Source organism: Antrostomus carolinensis, unplaced genomic scaffold, assembly GCF_000700745.2.
Source record: "Antrostomus carolinensis isolate BGI_N321 unplaced genomic scaffold, ASM70074v2 scaffold13922, whole genome shotgun sequence".
In the NCBI taxonomy this organism is placed as follows: domain Eukaryota; kingdom Metazoa; phylum Chordata; class Aves; order Caprimulgiformes; family Caprimulgidae; genus Antrostomus; species Antrostomus carolinensis.
In genome coordinates this window covers 52265-71527 of record NW_010299076.1, presented here as the reverse complement: position 1 = coordinate 71527, position 19263 = coordinate 52265, and the positions used below count along the sequence as shown (strand labels likewise).

At 38.3% G+C, this 19263-nt stretch overlaps 1 protein-coding gene across 1 annotated transcript in view; it reads left to right on the top strand.

Moving 5' to 3' along the window:
- NCKAP5 (NCK associated protein 5) overlaps positions 1–19263 on the top strand; it is a 219669-nt gene that overhangs the window by 149670 nt on the left and 50736 nt on the right. Inside the window, exons 8-12 of the mRNA XM_029083670.1 lie at positions 4176–4280; positions 7450–7641; positions 8149–11960; positions 12656–12833; positions 17091–17169. Of these exons, the coding sequence (XP_028939503.1) occupies positions 4176–4280; positions 7450–7641; positions 8149–11960; positions 12656–12833; positions 17091–17169 (4366 nt within the window). The remainder of the gene's footprint in view (positions 1–4175; positions 4281–7449; positions 7642–8148; positions 11961–12655; positions 12834–17090; positions 17170–19263) is intronic.

Here is a 19263-nt window from a genome sequence, read left to right as displayed (position 1 = left end):
GGAACTTCTTTGTGCAGAGAATTATTAAGAATGCGTAGTGTGAGGGCTGCAGAAAAGGTATCCCCTGCCAGTCCAATATCAGTGGTTGGGTTACATAGGTGAGCAGTCCAGAGTGTTCCTGTTCAGGTTTGTGGTGCCCCAGAGAACAGCAGGGATGGGAGGAGGCTACACTCCAAACAGCAACAGCTCTGGCACGAAGCGCCAGGGTGAAAACATCTCCCTAGAACCGAGAGAGAGAATTTCTTTCTTGTGAATGATGGTCTTTGGCTCATGTGAGAAAAGCAAAGCCAATTGATTTAATAGCAATTAACTCATCTAATATTGGAGAGCCGTGTACAGTTTGGCATAATTCATTGAAAATTGTTCTGGCAATGCTGCGGGCCATTAGATGTTTCAAAAAGTAGATGGGAACTGATAGATATCCTGCACAGATACAGTCAGGAGGCACAATAGTTAGGGGAGCCCTCTGAAAGATTACCTCATGCCAGCAGGTAGTAGCCTTCTTTTATCTTCCTAGAAAGCTGTAATAAGGATGCTGCTGGGAAGAAGGGGAACTGCCCTGCTATTTGATGGTTATCTGCCTGCCAGATAATTGTATTTCCTATTGCACTTGATATAATGTTTCCACCTAAATTATCAATTACTTTGTTTTTATTTTTTATGTGGGTTCCAGGAGTTAATCTTGACATTGAGCCACAAAGGGCACAGCCTTTTCTGCATCAATCTCACAGGTGAAGGAGGAACTTTTCTGCTACTGGCCACAGGCAGCCACAGAGAGGCCCTTTCTGCTCTGCCCTGGTCTCTGTACCTCTCAGCACCCACTTTCTGTAGAGACATGGGTCCAGTCTAGCTAAGATGCTGTGAACCTTTTAGTCCACACCTACCCCAGCAGTATACTCAGTACAGGGTAATTTCCAAGCAAATTGGCCCAGCCCATGCTGCACTTCCACAAGGGTTTTCTGTTTGGCAATCCGTTGCTCCTGATGTTTCCTGTGTTCAGAGGGGCCCAGACGTTCCCCACCATGTACAGGTATTACCCGGTTTCCCTTTATCATTATGTAGGGCACAAACAAACAGGGCAGTTGACTTGGATTTGAAGTTGTAACTCTTGCATTTAGTAAGTATACATTTAAACTGATGGGATCTTTTCTGTGGAAGTCATTCTGTGCTGTGGTCTAGCCTTTGTCACATTACATCATGATAGCATCAACAGTGGTTTTCATATTGTACAATTTTCAAGGCAGCAGTAACTCCTTCATCTAGTTATGTGACTGTCATCTGAAAATAACCAGAAAGGGTACAGTTATTTTGCATATCTGAGAAGAAATCAGAATCAAGATACATAGTTGGCACAATCTGTTACTTGATTTTAAATGGATCGTTAATGAGGTTTTTTTAACGAATAGTAGAGTTTTTCCCATTTTAAAATGAGAAAATGGAGAAGGAAAAATAAAAAAATAAATGAAAGAAAAACAATTTTCTTATCATTTTTCTTTTGTAATTGGATGACTTGCTTCAGTGCTGTGTGACTATATTTAATTAATGATCTCAAACTTTGTTATGCTGTTTGTTAATGCTAGTCATTGTGCTGGCCGTGTGTCTGTTAGCTTATTTGCATATGTATGTGCAGGAATATTCCCAATGTGATGATCTTTTGTTTGATACAGAAATATAATCACATTATGCATCTTGAGAACACACTTTTCTTCTTTGTTAATTATTTTAGTCTGCTGATTCACCTTTGTTATTATAGTTTTATAGAGTCGTAGAGCTTAACACTGGCAAAGATGATTCAAACACAACGTGACCCGTGTGCAGCCCAGTCTTTCTGGTCACTGAGCCAGTGTGGAGGGACCCCCGTTACTCCGAGCCATTTACAGCGTGCTTTGCTGGGCTATGTCTTATCAGTGGCCAAAAATTGTTTCTATTTTCTGCCTGTTCCATTTGGGCTAATCTCTGCTCTTATGTCTGATATAGACAATAACAGCAGCACACTAAATTCCATTGGATGACATTATAGGGGTATGTTTAATTTCCCTTCTTGAGATGCATATGTTCCCATTTAAGTAATGAAGTATTTAAAATGCCTTGCTGGAAAAATGGGAAGACAGTTTTACAGCTATAAAACTCCTATAGCACATTTCCAGGATACTTCTTCCTGGGAAAATAAATGTTCGAGTATAAATGTTCATCCATCTCAGATGTCTCAGACATCATCTGTAACGCACAGATCTGGCTATAGTAACATCTGCTAAAATATCTCTGGAAGCAAAAGTCTGGTGACCAGTTTCACTGGAAAAAGTAATTAATTCCTCTGAAAAGAGCAAGTACCCCACTTGTTCATAACATCGGTGACTCCTGGTTCTGAAAAAAGTGGAATTCTCTGGTGGTTCAACAATGCAGCTGGAATTACTGTCAAGAACAGCACACATACTAAGTCAGTAAATCTGTGAGTTTGGGAAGGCATTTTACCTGGTGCTTAAATCTTGAACAAACATCTGACACTAACTCTTGTAATAACACTTTTAAAAGTGCACACTGAGTAACTAGGCAATAGGCATCACTAATGTTAAAATCACATCACCTGGACGTAGTTAGTATCTATAATGAAAAGTATCTTGGATACCGAGTGCTTGTAGCATTTTAATCTGTTCAGCAATAAATTGGACAAAATATGTTTATACAGAATATTGATCATTGAAAATATTTACCATAATCTCTCTGCAACCTGGATAAATATGTAACTCTTGAGAAATTACTCCCAAATTTATAATTAGTAGTTTTTTTTTAAAAATTGCAGATTGTCTGGAATAGATGCCTGAAGCACAGCACACAGATAACAGAGGCTGTAGGAACGGCCACCTGCTTTGTTCTCCAGCAGATAAATTTCTGCAGTGGGTACCAAGAGAGCAGGCTAGGGAGTAGCTGGGTGTAAGATACTGCGTGACTGATGTTTGAGGGCTCTGAAAAGAACTGTCTTGCCATTACTACTACTACACAGTATGGAAGGGCTTTTATGGCTACAAATTCTTTTTCCCTCTTTGGCCAGGCTTTTTGGATGGACAGGGTGATGGACCATGCATGCAGCCTCAGCAAGGTCCCATGGTTTGCATCACAGCATCCCCCTGGAAAAGCTCCCTGGCAGGGTCTGCACCATTTGTTCTTCCAAGCTGAGCACCCCAGTCCTGAGGAGGAGGTAGATGTGGTCTCTCAGGTTGCAAGCCTGGAGAATTAATGGGAAAATGAAAAGAGCCTAATTCGAAGTCCCTTTGTTTGGGTTTTTTTTAACTCCTTTTTCAATCGATTTCAGTGGACTGTGAGTTAGATCCATACTGCCTGTTACATGATATGTTGGTCCAATGACTGACAAGACTGCAGATATTTCTTCTTTGGAAGTCATCGGCCAAGGCATTCACATAAATCATGGATTTTATTGAAACTGCAATTAAAACAAATCAGGCTTAATACACACTGAAAGCCTTAGTAATTAGTATACAGGTGAACATGGAGGGAAAGGCACAAGCTTAGCTATCCTTCTAAGCAAAACTGAAAAAAAGAACTGTGTATTTAATCGAACAGCATGTGAATATTAATGTACGAAATCCTCTGAGTCCCTAGTTCCCTGATGCAATTATTTTCTATTCACATTAATTGTTCCTAACAGATGACATTAATGACTTCGAGTTAAAATGTGTGCAAAGGAGGCCTTCAGCAGATCAATGCTGTTTAAAAATAGGGTCACTTTTGTAATCATTCACTCAAGGTGTAACAGCTCGTAAATAAAACAACATTAACATGTTGATTGATTTATAAATGTTAATTTGGTAGTTCATTTTTATGCTTTTTCCCTGAAACCTGTCAAACTCTGTGGATAATGGTGGGACTCGTGTTCATTTGTCATTGTTCCATGTGAAGTAATGATAAGTTGCAAAACAGTGACTAGAAGAAAAAGCAGAGTTTGTTTTGGATGAAGAATGATCTGTTGTGCAGACAGGAAGTCTGGGACAAAGTAAGCACAAAGAGCAGCGTTTCAAATTAGAACAAATACTCTTTTACCTCAGGGTCTTAATTTCCCTTGAAATTTAACGACAGAGTTTGGAATTTTAAAAATGCTGATCTGCTGCATATTTGACAAATGCTTATACTTCGCTCGTTGCCTTTTGCCCCCCCTCCAGAAACTCCATTCACGCATCTTAGACCTCTCATCTGGGGATTTGCTTTCAGAAGTAGAAAGAAACAGAAGCCTGGTGCAGCCCCGAACTGCTGATGCTCAGATTCACGTGAGTTTTTGTGCTGTCCTTGTCCTCCTCGGTTGGAACCTTCCTTTTCGCCCCTGAAGTCTGATGTCAGGGATGAGCCATAAAGCTGATCTCTGAATTGAAACACTGTTGAGGCAGATAACAATACTTCTTCTTCCTTCTGTTCTCTGAAATTCAATATTGTGTCCTCAGTTGATATAGTAAGCAGATAGTGTCACTCTGTGCAAAAAAGTGTAAATCTTAGCAATGTCCCCAATATACCTTTTTGGGTATTGATTACATCTCAGAATCTCTGAGAAATGGTCAAGGAGCTCTTTATTAAAGCCCATACACCATATTATTCATCCTACTTTTATGATATATTATGTATGAACTTTTAAAAATTCATGGGCTCTGCTTTTTTTTCTTTTTTTTCCTGATGGGGTTAGCTTTGTGCTTATTTGGCAAAACATTAGCCAGTGTGGCTTTCATGTTTCATTGTCAAAGAGAAAAGGAGCTTAAAAAACAAAAGTCACATAAAGATAGAGGGAAACAAAGAGGACAAGAACAGAACATTGAACCTGTCTGTGCCTTTGATCTTGAAGTACAGTAGTGTCAACAAAAATGTAATCTCCTTTGTAATACAAACTTTAATGAAAAGGCATTATTTCAAAGGTTCACAAAAATGCTAAAGACCCTTTGCATTATATGTAATTAAGCCTGCAGGTTAGGTTTTTCTAATATAGAGTTTTGTGTCTTTAATCGTCTGATTCTTTCAACTTTCTGTGATTTCTAGCAAAAATTATGTATTTAAATTGTAATACTACATTCAGCCCTTTGTGCTCGTAATTTTGTTAAAAATAATAACTTAAGAGTCATGACTACAAAAAATTAAAATTTCACCATGTCAGTTAATAGGCCCATATGCAAGTTATTTAATGTTTAATTAATGCATCATAAACATACTATTCAAAGTACTTTCTTGGATAATTTAGTGAAAAAAGGCAAATTGCGGGAGAAAATACCACTCTCCTTAGTGCTCTGAATGCAATGTAGAAATTGGGTGGATATTCTGCTTTAGAATCTGTAATGGTATGATACTTTTTTTTGCAAATTTTCTCATCTCTTAAACAGTAAAGATGTTTACAGTGATATGCTGTTCTTTTGCTTTGCTTAGGTATCTCCATTTTTCCCGTTGCTAAAACTGTAGGACCAAATGCCTTTCTCCTCTCTTTAGGTGCAAAGGAAACAAAGTGAGGGGATGGAGAGGCTCTCAGGCTAGCTGAAGAGGACAGGAAGGGAAGGCAGTACTTGTCACTGTGTTCTGATCTCTTTTCTCCTACAGGAGATTCTTATAGGAAGGGATTTTACAGGCATCCTTCCCTTAAATGCTATGATGACTGGGACATAGCCTAGTGTAAAGGGCAGAAATCTGACATGACATGTTTTCCCAATGCCACAGCAGAAAAGCAACGAAATAGCCAGAACGAGCAGATGCTGCTATTGGCCTCTCTACAGTCAGCCTTACAGGGAATGACACCGTCATAGCTGAGAAGGCTGATGAGAGAGGGTCTCCCGTGGGAACCACGGTGTCAGAAATAAAGAGTAATTTGTCTCAACAAAGCGAAAAAGTCTGTTTCAGAGCTGAAAACACAGGCATCAGCCTGCCGCTGATGCTGAAAGATGTGCTCTTCCCAGAGCCAGCGGATTTAAAGGCTGTACCTCCTGCATCCATTTGACTTTCTAGGAGAACATGTACCAATAACTCCCAGAGGTGAAATGTGCTCTTGCTACCTCTAAATGATTTTCCCATTCATAGGTTTTGCCTGTGACAGAGAATAATGATTTGCCCTGTAGTTACGTTTGTCAAATCAGAACATTATGATGTCAGCTGAACAGTGAACAGCTGTACTGATGAACTCCTCAGCAGTAAAAATTTTGCTTTCTTCCATTTAACTGAAAAAAGGTTCAACCCCAGTAGTAATAAATGGGAGGACATGGGGGAATACATGGAAGAAATTAGCAGAAGGCCAACAAACATGTTAGTGTATGAGAAGTGAAAAAAAAAAAAATCCAACAAAAACCACCTGAACATTTTTCCAGAGATTTGAATGAAGAAGCTGTGTCTGCTGCATATACAGTTTTGATAATTGTTTTGTGGATTCAGTAACTTTACTTTTCTTGTGTCTTCCTGAAAATAAAGGTAAAATTTTCATCTAAGCAAAATTAATTTGGAGTATATCTATGTGCAGTAATCAATAAATATTGTTTGAGCTTGCTTTAGTGACATACAAAGCAAAGTTTTATGAAACAGAGTCATGTCACGCTGTCTGGTGTTCCTGATAATTAAAAAGATGTCTGATTCTGTAAGGAAACTGGTGAACAGCATAACAGAATGGTGCAGGCACTTAACATTAAAGAAGCTCTAACACTGTTAAGCACAAGAGTATTAGTTTGAAAACAAATTAAAGGCATCCTAGATACTCCTACAGAGGTTTAATATTTTACCTAAAGTGCTATCTGCTCTTCATTACTCTCTTCCTCAAAGCTGGCACTTAGTCACAGTCAGCTGAAATTGCATTTGGAGAGGGGCGATAACTACACAAGTACTAAAGGCAGCCATAAAGTGTCAATAAATTGCATAAGCAAGAGGCTTCAGCTGTCTGCGAGCGACACAAAGATGGATTGTCCTACGTCAGAGAGTTTCTTAGACAAAGCTTTGAACTAGATAGGAAACCAAAATTAGACTGTAATGGAGAGATTCCATTCTCAGTGGACATTCTGGTTGGGATACTAAATTAATTTACCTTGTCCAGGGTGTACAGCCTCATCTGTTACATTGTAGGGCTATAATGCAGTTGTCAAGATGTACTTGTATTCTTATAACTTTGTTTTCTGTATCTTACTGGAGCACGCTGCTTATGAACAAAGCATAATTCAAATAGACACAGGATAGTCTTTAGCAAAAGAAGAGTAGAATACTGGTTTGAGAATAAAGAAGAAAACATGGAGGGTTGTGGATTTTTACCCTGACAAATGAAAATGTTATCAATTTTTAATTTAGTTCCCTGTATTAAATTCACCAGATGCTAATGGCATGACAGGAAGGTGTAAGTAGCTTACTAGCTTTTCCTTTGTCCCTCTTAATCACGGAGAAGTTAAATTATCTTTTTCCACCCATAAGATATTTCTATTTCTTCCCCTACTTTAGGAATGCCAGCAGAATGTGAAATCCAGTATACCTGTCTTGAAATGCCAGAGTCAATTAAATATGACAGGTCCTAGCTGTCTGTATCCCCGGAGCAGCTGCAGTAGCAGTGAACTCTCCCTCTCAAGTGCTTGCAGTGAATATTCCAGTGGTTCCTCCTACACTTGGAATGATGGAAAGACATGCAGCAAAAGGGTAAACCAAATTAATTTTCTTCATTTATTAGGTTAAATTCATCTGAAACAAGACTAATTGAAAAACTCCATATTTCAGAATCTTTTTTCACTTTCTTCTCTCTTTTATATATAAAACAGTTGTCACTAAACTCAGTAAGGGTTCTCTCCCCAATGTCTCCCTCCCTCTTACTCTTCCTGCTTTTAATTTTTTGGTAACAATTCCTTTATCACTCCAATTTGCTCACAGTTTCCTCATTTATTCCAACATTTATTCTGTCTTTCACAATCCAAATTGTTCTTCTTCTTTATCTTAATCCTTCCATTCATGCTGTTCTTCCTACAGGTTTTAAATGCACTGCAGCCTTCACATCACTGTGAAATGCTTTATTAAAAAAGAACATTGCTATTAATAACAATGGATGAAATGTAATGTCCTATGCAACTTCTAAATCTATTTACTAAAATGGTAACACTTTTTATTAACAGCACTTGTGAGTAATATGTGGGTTTTATGTTGTTTTAACAGTCATCCATGAGCTGGGATAAAAGAATAAGCATTGGTTCTTCACTCCCAAGCAACCTCTCAAGTCCTGCAGATGATCTACCTCCAACTCGTATCAAGGAAAACCATATCTTAGAAGCACTGAAGAAATTACAGAAGCAAAAAATATTACTTGAATCACCTTCAGTAATATCAAAATGGGGTTACAAAGATTGCATGAACTCTAACGAAGGAATATATTCCCCTGGAGTTAAATGTGGCAGCCATAATGAACAGGCTCATTGTAAGCCAATGGAAATAGGAAGTATTTGCATTGAGCATAACAAAACTTTCTCGTATGATTCAGACTCACATGATGATGCAGATGATGACTCTTCATCCTTACTGTTGCTGCAGGAAGTACCAAGCAAAGACTGCAGGACTTATTGTAACAAATTAACTCACAGTGTTTCTGACAGTCTCTTTGACTGGGATCCTAATAGGAAACATTTGCCAGAAAGAAGTTCATATTTTAATTCAAAGGAAAGACCTGAAAAATTGACTAGTTTTGTCAGTGGATTTCAGGCTGAAGTAAAATCGTGCACCAGAGCAAAGCTGCCTGAGTTACAGTTAAATCAAAGCCATGCTAATATAGGCTGGAAGGACCTTAATTTTCAGCTTTCAGATACTGATGACAATGAAGTCTTGGATGAATTGCATATAGAAAGCAGTGATGAGAAAAGTCCATCAGATTTATTAGCAACTCCTTTTACTGAGAAGAAGTACACAAAGACCTCTGACATGCTCAAAGTCACTGACAATTCTCAGTTTGTATCTACTGACAAAGAGGAAAAACAGATATCTGCTCACTCAGACATTAGGCCAAAGACATGTAATTTCATTAAACAACAAAAGGTTATAAAAAAGACATCTTCTGAAGAATGCATTACCATAATTTTTGATGCTGAGGATGGTGAGCCTATTGAATTCAGCTCACATCAAACTGGAGTTGTCACTGTAACAAGAAATGAAATTTCAATCAACCAGCCCCAAACTAGGTCCACTGCAGAATACACTGAATTTACACCTCAGGAAGTAACTGATTTGCAGACAGAAACCAAGAAACAGACTCTTGAAGATAATACAGGGAATAAAAATACAGTTGTCCCCATGACCTGCACTGAATCTTCACACTCTGGAAGAGTGACCCTGCAAAATACTCCACGACAAAAACTAGTGAAGCCAGTGTATGATGTATCATACAAGGCCAATTCAAGCTCCACTGTGCATCCAGGAATCAATCAAAAGCCAGACTTGACTAAAATACCCAGCAGAGGTAAATTTTCTCCACAAAAAACTGCGATGACAGAGAGCGAGGAGACACCTGTAGCTCAACCAGTGGGCCCTGCAACCCTTGAAAAGTCACCTGCTCTGACACCTGTAAAGCTTTCAAGATTCAAAAAGGCACAAAGTCCACCTCGTAATTTTGACTCAAAAGTCAACTTCCAGGTTCCAAAGTCCCCTGCCCACCTCCTGCCTGGCTTGAAACATCCAGGCAAAGATGACGGGTCAAAGTGTCCAAAGAGTCAGAGTCCAGCATCACCACTATTGCCTCAGCACCTTATAGAGCCCAGTGACTATGGAGAACCTCCAACCAGAGACTTTCATTGTGATTTAGCAACTGTAGAAGCCCGATCACCATCTCCACCCCTTCCTCCAGGCAGATCAACGTCCTTGTTGATTCGGCCTAATTATGCTCATTCACCACCTGTAGTGGTAAAGTTAGGAGGAGCTGTTCCCAGTGAAACAGCAAAAAATGTACTGAAATCATCACCATTAAAAGGAACTGTGAACTCTGGCTTTCATAATCAATCTAGTCATGAAGTACAAGCAAAAAATGCATCTTCTGGGGCCAAAATTGAATTATCTTACCTTCAAGAAAATGCAGAAGCAATTATGCAAAATAAATGCATAAGTCAGCAACCCCATAGTGCATGCCAAGGACTTTCCAAAGTTTCCACAAAGCGAGTCTGCCCAAAAAACCCTAATCAGCTGGGTCTCCACAGGAATCGTGAACTTTCCAACACAGATTTTGAAACAGCCAAGTCTTCTTCTCTGGGTTGTCCATCATTGGAAACAACTTCTTTGCAAGATGAATATTCCAGCAAAAAAGATACTTCCAGTGACAGTGGGGTAGATCAGACACAAAAGATATCAAACATTCTCGCCACAACTCCTCAACGTCATACAACAAGCACAAGTGAGCCTTTGCTATCTCAGGTAAATAATTCCCCATTGTCAACACTGTTTCAGGGTAGTGACACCGCACACACCACCCAAAACTCTAATGAGAAAGGAATGAAAACTCGTCTCCCTGTAGGACTGAAATTATTTGTCAAATCTCCACAACTTCTCAGAAAGAGCTCTACTGTACCAGGGAAGCAGGAAAAAGACAGTATAAATGCAGCTTCCAAAAGTAATGTGAGTTCAAGTAAATACAAGCAAAATGAATCTGTAAGTGTAACCACTAGAGGTGCAACGGATGCTGAATTAAAAGAGTCTGTGTCTGATACCGAAGTAAAAAATAATTTTATGGTGGGACTTAGCATGGATACAGCATCACCTCATTCACATGAAAATGGCAACTTGGTGGTGGACAGAACAGATGGATTAGAAAACAAATTAGTTAAGAGATCTGTTTCTTCTAGCAACAAGTCACACTTGAAGCCAGCTCTGGGCATGAATGGAGCAAAAGCTCGTAGTCAGAGTTTTAGCATTCATACAGGGGAAAAGCCATCTGCCCCTGTGACAGAAGGTCTCGGAAAAGTACGGACTCAGATTATTACAAACACTTCTGATAGAGGAAATTCTCTAACAAGGCAGAACTCAGCCATGGAAGGACTTCAAATCAAAGCTGTTCCTGGGTCAGCACTGATACCAGAGACTCTTTCATGTACTCCTAAAAACACAGAAAATTCTTACTCCAGACAAGGTTCTCTTGGAAATATGAATAGTTGCAATAGCCAGCATGGAAGCCCAAGCAAACTGCCCTTGAGATCATCACCAAAAGTAGACTTGTTTCACAACAGCTCAAAATGTGATGGAAACAAGCCATTTTCTCAGAAAGATGCACGCAGTCTATCTGTCCAAAGTGAGAAAAGCACTGAAAGTTTTAGACACGAAGCTCTAAGTAAAAAAGGTGTTCTGGCAACAGAACTGGTGTTAGAAGCGTCAGCTACTGTATCTTCCAAACAAATTTCATCATGTCAAATTTCGGACGGAATAAAGTGTCCTCATAAACTGGAAGCAACAAAGTCACGAAGACAGCAAATGTCTTTAAAGTTACCAGAAGCCTCTGAGAAGGTCACCGATGTTTTGAGTTCACCGGCTTTACAACCTACAATAGAGGAGAAAGTCATGTTGTGCATCCAAGAAAATGTGCAGAAGGGTCAGGGACAAAGCAAATCTCCCACTGTGGAGACTAAACAAAAGACTGGGCCCTCTATAGCTAGTTGGTTTGGCTTTCGAAAGAGTAAGCTGCCAGCACTGAATAGCAGGAAAACTGATGTTCCTAAAACAAAGGTAGAAAAAAAGGATACAAAAATTTCAGGTTTTGGAATTAAGCAGGCAAAATTGGAGAGAAGAAAAGAAAAAAAGAAAACTGAACAACACTGTGAAATAGAAAATGAAATTAACAGGAAAACAGACAACGATGACATTTTAGCTGATGTCATGGAGAGCAAAATTATGAAACCTTCACAAGACACACCTGGTGAGATTGAGTGTGAACAAGTCAAAGGTTCCACCACAGCTACATACTCACCAAAAGACAGTTTTATGAAAGAGCTTTTAAACAGGTAAAACTCTGGAACACAATTTGGGATGTGTTGTTGTACACTGTAGCTTTACAGATGCTCGGATGCTAAGTTCAATGTATGTTCCTTTTAGACTAAGAATGCATAGTAGCAGTCAGCAAGCACACTATCAGGACTTTAATCGCTACAGGAAAAAACATTAATAGTGAGATGATAATTTTGTTCATATTACTTTGTTAACCAAACCAATGGTCTTTGAAATTAAAGAATGGCAAGTTACATCCAAGTTGATAGAAATTCAAATGATTCCAGAAATCAAGAATCTAGGCAGGTGATGTGTAAAGACAGAAGATGATTAGGTACATGTTTTAATGTGTTCCATCTGCATGTATTGTAACCAACAAACATATTTGGTAACTAGTCAGAATTAATTACATTTCTAGCTACCACAACCTTCAGCCACAGAAGAACTTACCGATTGCTATACTGTGTTTTCACGTTTGCCCCACAGCAGTCCCAAATATAATATAAATCATTATATGTGAAAGGCTGAATTGATATACTACCTGAAATTGCAAGTGACAGATTTGATCAAGGCTAGTTAGAAACATTTATCACTCAAAGGTCTAGAGACAGAAAGATACAGAGAGGTTACTTTAAACATTAAAGGAATGGGAAAGTAGAGTGATTGAAGAAGGGCAATGTAATTTATCAGAGGAATCACTCTCTACCTGCAGAGTTGATAAGAAAGCAGCTCAGCAGACAGAAAGTGGATCAAATAATGTTTCCTACAGGAGTGTGTCGAAGGGCAGCTCCCAGGGCTTCTCTCTTCACGGTAACTCTATCAGCTCTCAAGGAAACCACAAGAAAAACAGCAACACAAAAGCTGATATGGAAATGCAGAATCAGACTCTGGTAAGTGCTTTAGTACGTGAAAACATTATTACCTTCTTTTTAACTTCTGGATATGTTCCTTATTGCCAGTACAGAAAAACGGGATAATAACTGTTTATATATGATAGAAAGATTTTGTGTAGCTAGAGAATTGTGAATTAATACAAAAGTTGGCAGCTTGACTATAGGCCAGATTATACAGCTAGTCGTGAAGATCCTACTGCTTCTGCTGGCAATTCAGTTCCAGTGGAGATATATGCACAACAATGCTATAATCATACTGTAGTAGAATGAAATAATAGGACCATTTTCTTTTTTTTATTTTTCTCTCCTTTCCCTGAAAATTACATGCCAGTGTTGAACATTCCTCTGAACATTATAGAAATCATTAAGCCTAAAAAGTGCACTGCTGGTGGGGAAAAGGCAAAGCATTTGACCATGTTTGGGAATATCTGTCACTTAAGAAGGAGTCTTTCAAAAGCAAACACATACATTTGACCCATGTCTTTCTTTGTACCATGGAAAATCTCCCTGTTAATGCCCTTTAGTTAATTTTATGCTTCATTAAGGTACTAACTGTATTTGATACTTTAATTTACCCAGAGAGTATGAATGTTGCGATTTAGAAGAAAATAATTTTATTTTCTGTTAGCTGCTAGATTCTGGTTCTTGAAAGTTTACCCGTGAGTGGCCACCTTTTCTGCATTGAGAGGCATACACACAAAGTCTAGGACTGTAGCCTAAAGTCAGACTGAATGGGTGCCCTTCCTGTGAAGCTTCTGATAATTAACCTTAGAATTTAGAGAGCAATTTTTTGCCTAGCAAGGGCCTTTCCCATGATGTTTTAAATCCCAAGCACTAGGAGAACAGAGATGCTTTGAATGAACATTCTTTTCTCATTCCTGATAGCTGTCTTGACTGTTTTACTATGATGATTATTAACAGTAATCACCGTTTTCACAAAATAATCTGAAAACTTGTGCCAAGTATAGCACTGACCATGAAGTGGAGGCTGTTACTGTTGTTTTTCTGATAAAACTGAGTTATCGAGGTACAGCACATGCAACTATTTCATCTAAGAGAGTTTGAAATACAAATTATTTGAGATGTGTTTCAAGGGTAAAACAAATTTCAAAAGCTTCATAATGTGCACTGAAAAAACTGTTAGCTTATTACTGTTGTTTAGGATGCTTAAGGTTAAAGTATCCCACACATGGTTTCAACTTCAGGCAAATGATTTTTTTTTTACTTTAATGCAGATATCTTTCCTAAGAACATCTGCAAGGTCATTTTTTAAAAACTTACAGGGAACATATGCAGAATGAATGTGCTGGAAAACTTTTTCCTCCTGACTCCTATGGTATCATCTCTTCTTTGAAAATGTAGATGTCTCCTGCATTATAAAACCACAAATTATAAGCATATCTAAGGCTGTCCTTGTAGTGTCACTGAAAGGAAAGAGAGAGAATGAAAGTCTGGAAATGTGCAATATGCAGGAAATTCAATCCAACTGATCTAGAACTTTGATAGCAAAGCAGAGCCCCTTATCAGAGCCACTCAGTTTAACTATGCCCCATTTAATACGGTCCTGACAGCTTAGGGTGTATCTTCACTGTACAGAAGTACAAAAAACTACACATTGCTTCTACAATTTCTTTCTAACTTATTATTTTCTAATGCTGCAATAATTTACTGTGCTTTTTGTCTGTCGTTTTGTGAAAAGTCTTTCTAAATGCAGCAGTAATAGTAATTTAAGATTTTTAAGAGTATCTTCGAGAAACACACTTTGTTTTATCAGGGAACTACAAAGATTGTCCTTAATATACTTAAATAATGGAGAAATGCTAATTGTACTATTTAGTTTTAAGGATATGTTAGTCATGGGGAAAAGGCATTACATTACCTGTACTATGCCATGCACTCTTTTGTTCACTGGAAATCGCAGTATTTTTTGTATTGTTTTTGAAAATTGAGTTACATTATATGCTTCATCTTTGTGAGTTTCAGATTGTGTGGTTTTTTGACACTTAATTCCTGAAAGAAATATCTACTGCTAAAAGACTGAGGACATCTAGAATAACGAGATTAAAAACATGCTTACAGTTCTTAATGCTAATTTATGAAAGAGATATACCTTAACATTCCACAGTATGTGGTATTTCATCTTGTCCTCCAAACTCCTACAAGAAAAACAATGGAAAGTCTTTGCATTCAAAGTTCATGCATCTTATTACTATCATTTCCAGTTGTTCTTTGGCATCTGCTTACTTTGAAGCAGACTGCAAAGGACTGGGAGATAGCTGTGACTGAAAACAGTCACATGTGGTAGAATGGCCTGTTGTGCATTTTTTTGCTTGTAAAAAGACAAAATGAATGCTTTTGGAGAAAACAGCATAAATCTTTTGAAAAGCCCTAAGCTAAGAAGATTTCTTTTCTTTTTTGAACAATGCAAGGTGCATTCAGTCACGGGTTCAGTGCAGAAGCTGCTGTATTTCAAAACCACATATCATATATATACTGCTTCTTTAAATCCTGGCCATAATACTTTTTAACATTAATTTTCTAGAAAGTTTTTCCTTTAAAGCCTATTTAATTTTTGATGATGAAATCTCTTCTCTTATGATGTGCCAGGTAAAGACTCGGGGCACTGTTATGCCATAACATATGCACCAATTACCTCTGATTTCTGTTCATGGAAAGAACATTATTGCTTGACTGCCACTGAATTTATGGAAAAAGCAATGTTCCACCAATGGCAGCCTTGTGCATTCACCTTCAGAGGGATACGCTTCCCGTTAGTGTTCATCAAAAAAGCACTTGCTCTAAAGGCCAGCCAACAGCCAATACATAATCCTTTAGCCCACACCAAGGATATTCACCATTCTCCAGTACTTTTTCATGTCCTTGGCTGGAGCTTAAGGTGAGATACAATCATTTTTGTGCTGCACTGCTTCATTTCATCTTTGTGATTTTATTACAGCCCAATGTAATTTAGAAAAGCCATGGGCTTTACTTTGTGAGGTGGAAATGTGGCACCAAAATCAAGACACCAGGAGTTTTGTATAGCACTGTCTGTCTGCAGTCTGTGTGTTTGGGGAATACCCAGAGATCTATCCTAATATTGTGAAATGTCACATCAGCAGCAAGCCACAGACCGCCGTGCAGTCTGCAAATGTGAGAAATTGTTCTACCCGTCATTCGATGCCAGATGATCACGTACTCTCCTCTTCATCTTCCATAGCCTGAAGAGCCTCATTTCAAAAGAAAAACGATCTAATCAAATCTCTGGGATTAAGATATTATAAATGTACTTTTATAAATATAAAGAGTGAGTCTTTCATGTCTTGCTGAGGCTAGTCACAAGAGGTCAATAGGGCTACTTGTGTAAGCCAGACAAGCAGAATATATACTATGATCAAAGATATGTCATGCAAATGATGATAAATTTTACTGGTTTAGATTGCAGAACATATTTAATGTTACTGTGAATGTGCTGTAAGTGGCTTAAAACAGCAGAGAGTGATTAACAAATAATTTAAGATCTCTAAGATATTGAAAGTAATTTTTTTCTGCAGTGCTGGCTTTCCTCTCATCACCCTGAAAGTATCTTCATTCCTGTTTGATTTATATAGCATGGCAGAAAAGTATGTCCCTGGATCTGAATTATGGCCGCTGATGGCATGTAATGGAGGGGGCTTTCACTGTATGCTAGGAAGATACTCAGATTATATATACACTTGGGAAACAGGAGTGCAGAATAAGAGAGCAAAAAGATGTCTTCATCTGAAAAACAGTGTATCTAGGGGATTTGAATAACACATGCTTGAATAACACATACAGGCTCTTAGTGTGCACTGCATTCTTAAATAAAGTTTTTCTCTCTGTTTAGCTAATAAGTGATTTTAAACAGAGGTGGAAACAAAAATACCAAAAAGTTCAGTGTTTGCAAACAGGACTAGAGAGATACCCCATCACATCCTAGGTTCACATTTTTTTTACCATATGTTCTGAAACGTGGTATTTCTAGAGGGAAACAAATATGACTTCAGGACACCTAAGATTTTTTTTTTTTAAATGTAGAAGGCTTTTCTTTTTGAGGAAGGGTAGTTAAAGTTGTTAACCTCAGATATTGTTCATAGCTTGAGACAGGCTAAATTTCCACTCTTGGCTGCCCTGTAACTTTACTCTGGTTTATTTCTGAAAAGATATTCTGTAAACATTAAGCAACATAAACATAGTCACAGATGTTCTTCACTTTTGTTGTTGTACTATGTACAGGCTAAAGTAGTCACAGAAAACCTGCAAGAAGAAGAGGAGGACACCATGACAAGGACTACATGTCAGAGTCATGTGATAGGTACAAAATTCTATTTTACACTAGATTTTATTGCTGTTTCAGTTCTTGGAAAAAACTGTAATTCTCATTACTTTGTTTGTTTACCCACCTAATGCCAGCTTTAGCATTCATTTAGCTCTGTTCCTGGTTAGCCAGATTTCACCAATAATATAAAATATAAGTAGATACCATTACTAATTGTGGATCAATGCAATGCCTGACAGAAGGGCTTTGGAACCTGGCTGTGAAAGATCATTTAAGCTTCCAAAACTACTGGATTACATAGAGTGGCTTAACTCAAGGGTTGTTGTGCATGATACTTTCAGTGGGAATAATTACTAATATACTGTAACTCTGTCATCTGGCTTGAATTAGTAAAATTCTGAATAAAATTCTGAATAGCAGAATAATTACTGTGATTAACTAAACCAGGAGGAGTAGCAAAACAGGTGTCTGTTCAGAAGACCTTAAAGCTTGCGGAAATAAATAAAGAAAATATAGTTGCCTTTGCTCTATGCTTTTCAGTAGGGTAGCACTGTCTGCCCTGCTACTTGATTGGCATGTATGAATTTTTAACCTCAGTACATGTTAAAATATTTAATAGGCAATAGAGGACAAAACAGAAGACTGTCTGGGATCTGTATTAGAGCAGTACGTCACCACTATAAGGAACTGACTCTAAATGAAGAAGTTTCTCCTTTAGCAAGTTCCCTTTGCAGGCAGAGACTGCAGCAATAGTTAAAATCCAATGCAGTGTTTTCAGGACACTGTAAGTGATATTGGTAGCCAGAAGCAATTTCTTTTCACTAATACTGTCAAACCAGGAAGTGGGGCTGAACAGATGTATCATGTCGAAACACATTTCTCTTTGGGGTAGTTGGAAAATGTTTGCATGCTTTATTGACTTGTACATCCTTTTCAGTCCTAAATTCAGCCAAATATACTCTGACTGTCCTACTTGCAGAAAAGATCCCTAAACTCTTCCCTCGCTAAGAACCCAGCTGTGACTTGGCTCCTTTACAGCAACTGAATAACACAAACTTTGTCCAGTGCAGTGTAAGACTGAGGGGATTCTGTGAGTGGGTAGGCACTAACCCCGAAAAGAGAAATACATGCTCCTCACTCTGTGAATAAAGGGCTTACTTTCTGTTACTAGAAATTGCCCAAAAGATAATAACTCACTTAAGATTGTTCAGAATTATTTTTCCTCAGATTGAAATAATGATTTTGCCTCTGCCCCAAAATTCTCAAAACTTTTACTTTCAATTTATGTGAGATATTTGGGTTTAATTTTTTAATTCAAATACTAAACAATAAAAAAACAGGTATTTGCAGAGCTTTTTTCTGAAAAGGCTCCAGTGCTTCCTTGGTGTTTATCACTGTATTGGTGTTTATCACTGTAATAGGTGGTTGTGACTGAGACCTAATTGCTGTACATTTCCATATATTACTTTGTTATTGAGTCCCGTAATATGTCATGCCGGTGGCTTTTGAGGGTGTTAATATTTTGCTCCTCTCACAGGCACCAAATCTGAGTCTCTGACAGGACCTAGTGGTTATGGAGCAGGTTGATTGGCATTCCCCAAAGTCAGACTTAGTTGTGCCTTGGGTTCATGAGACCCTCAGTTAACTGGGAGAGGTCATCACTGTGGGTCCAGCCCTCCTGTGCACCAAAGTCCTTTTTTGCAAAGGGAAGACCTTTTTCTTCACCTTTTCCAGGGTTGTTGGCAAGGATAAAGTGACAGGTAGGTCTGTAGCCCAGGTCTATACAAGTCCACAGTATGTAGTGCTGCAGGGATGCCCGGCAGTGCTGCCCTTGGGAAATTCCTATAGCTCATACAAAGACTTTTCCATCATCTGAATTATACCAATTACAAAAGCATCTTCTTTTCCCTAGACAATGGCAGCTCTTAAAGACTCAACACAGGATGCCAGCTATCCCTATTCTGCCTTGTCAAACCATCTAGAATAACTCAAGGAGTTGGCTCTGAAGATCTAGTTGTTAATATCAGGAAACTCTTTGATGATGGGAGACATTATGTGCAATAGGTAGTATTGGCACAGTAAAATAATAGAAGTCTAAGCAGATTTGTTAACATGGGCACAGTGAGTCCT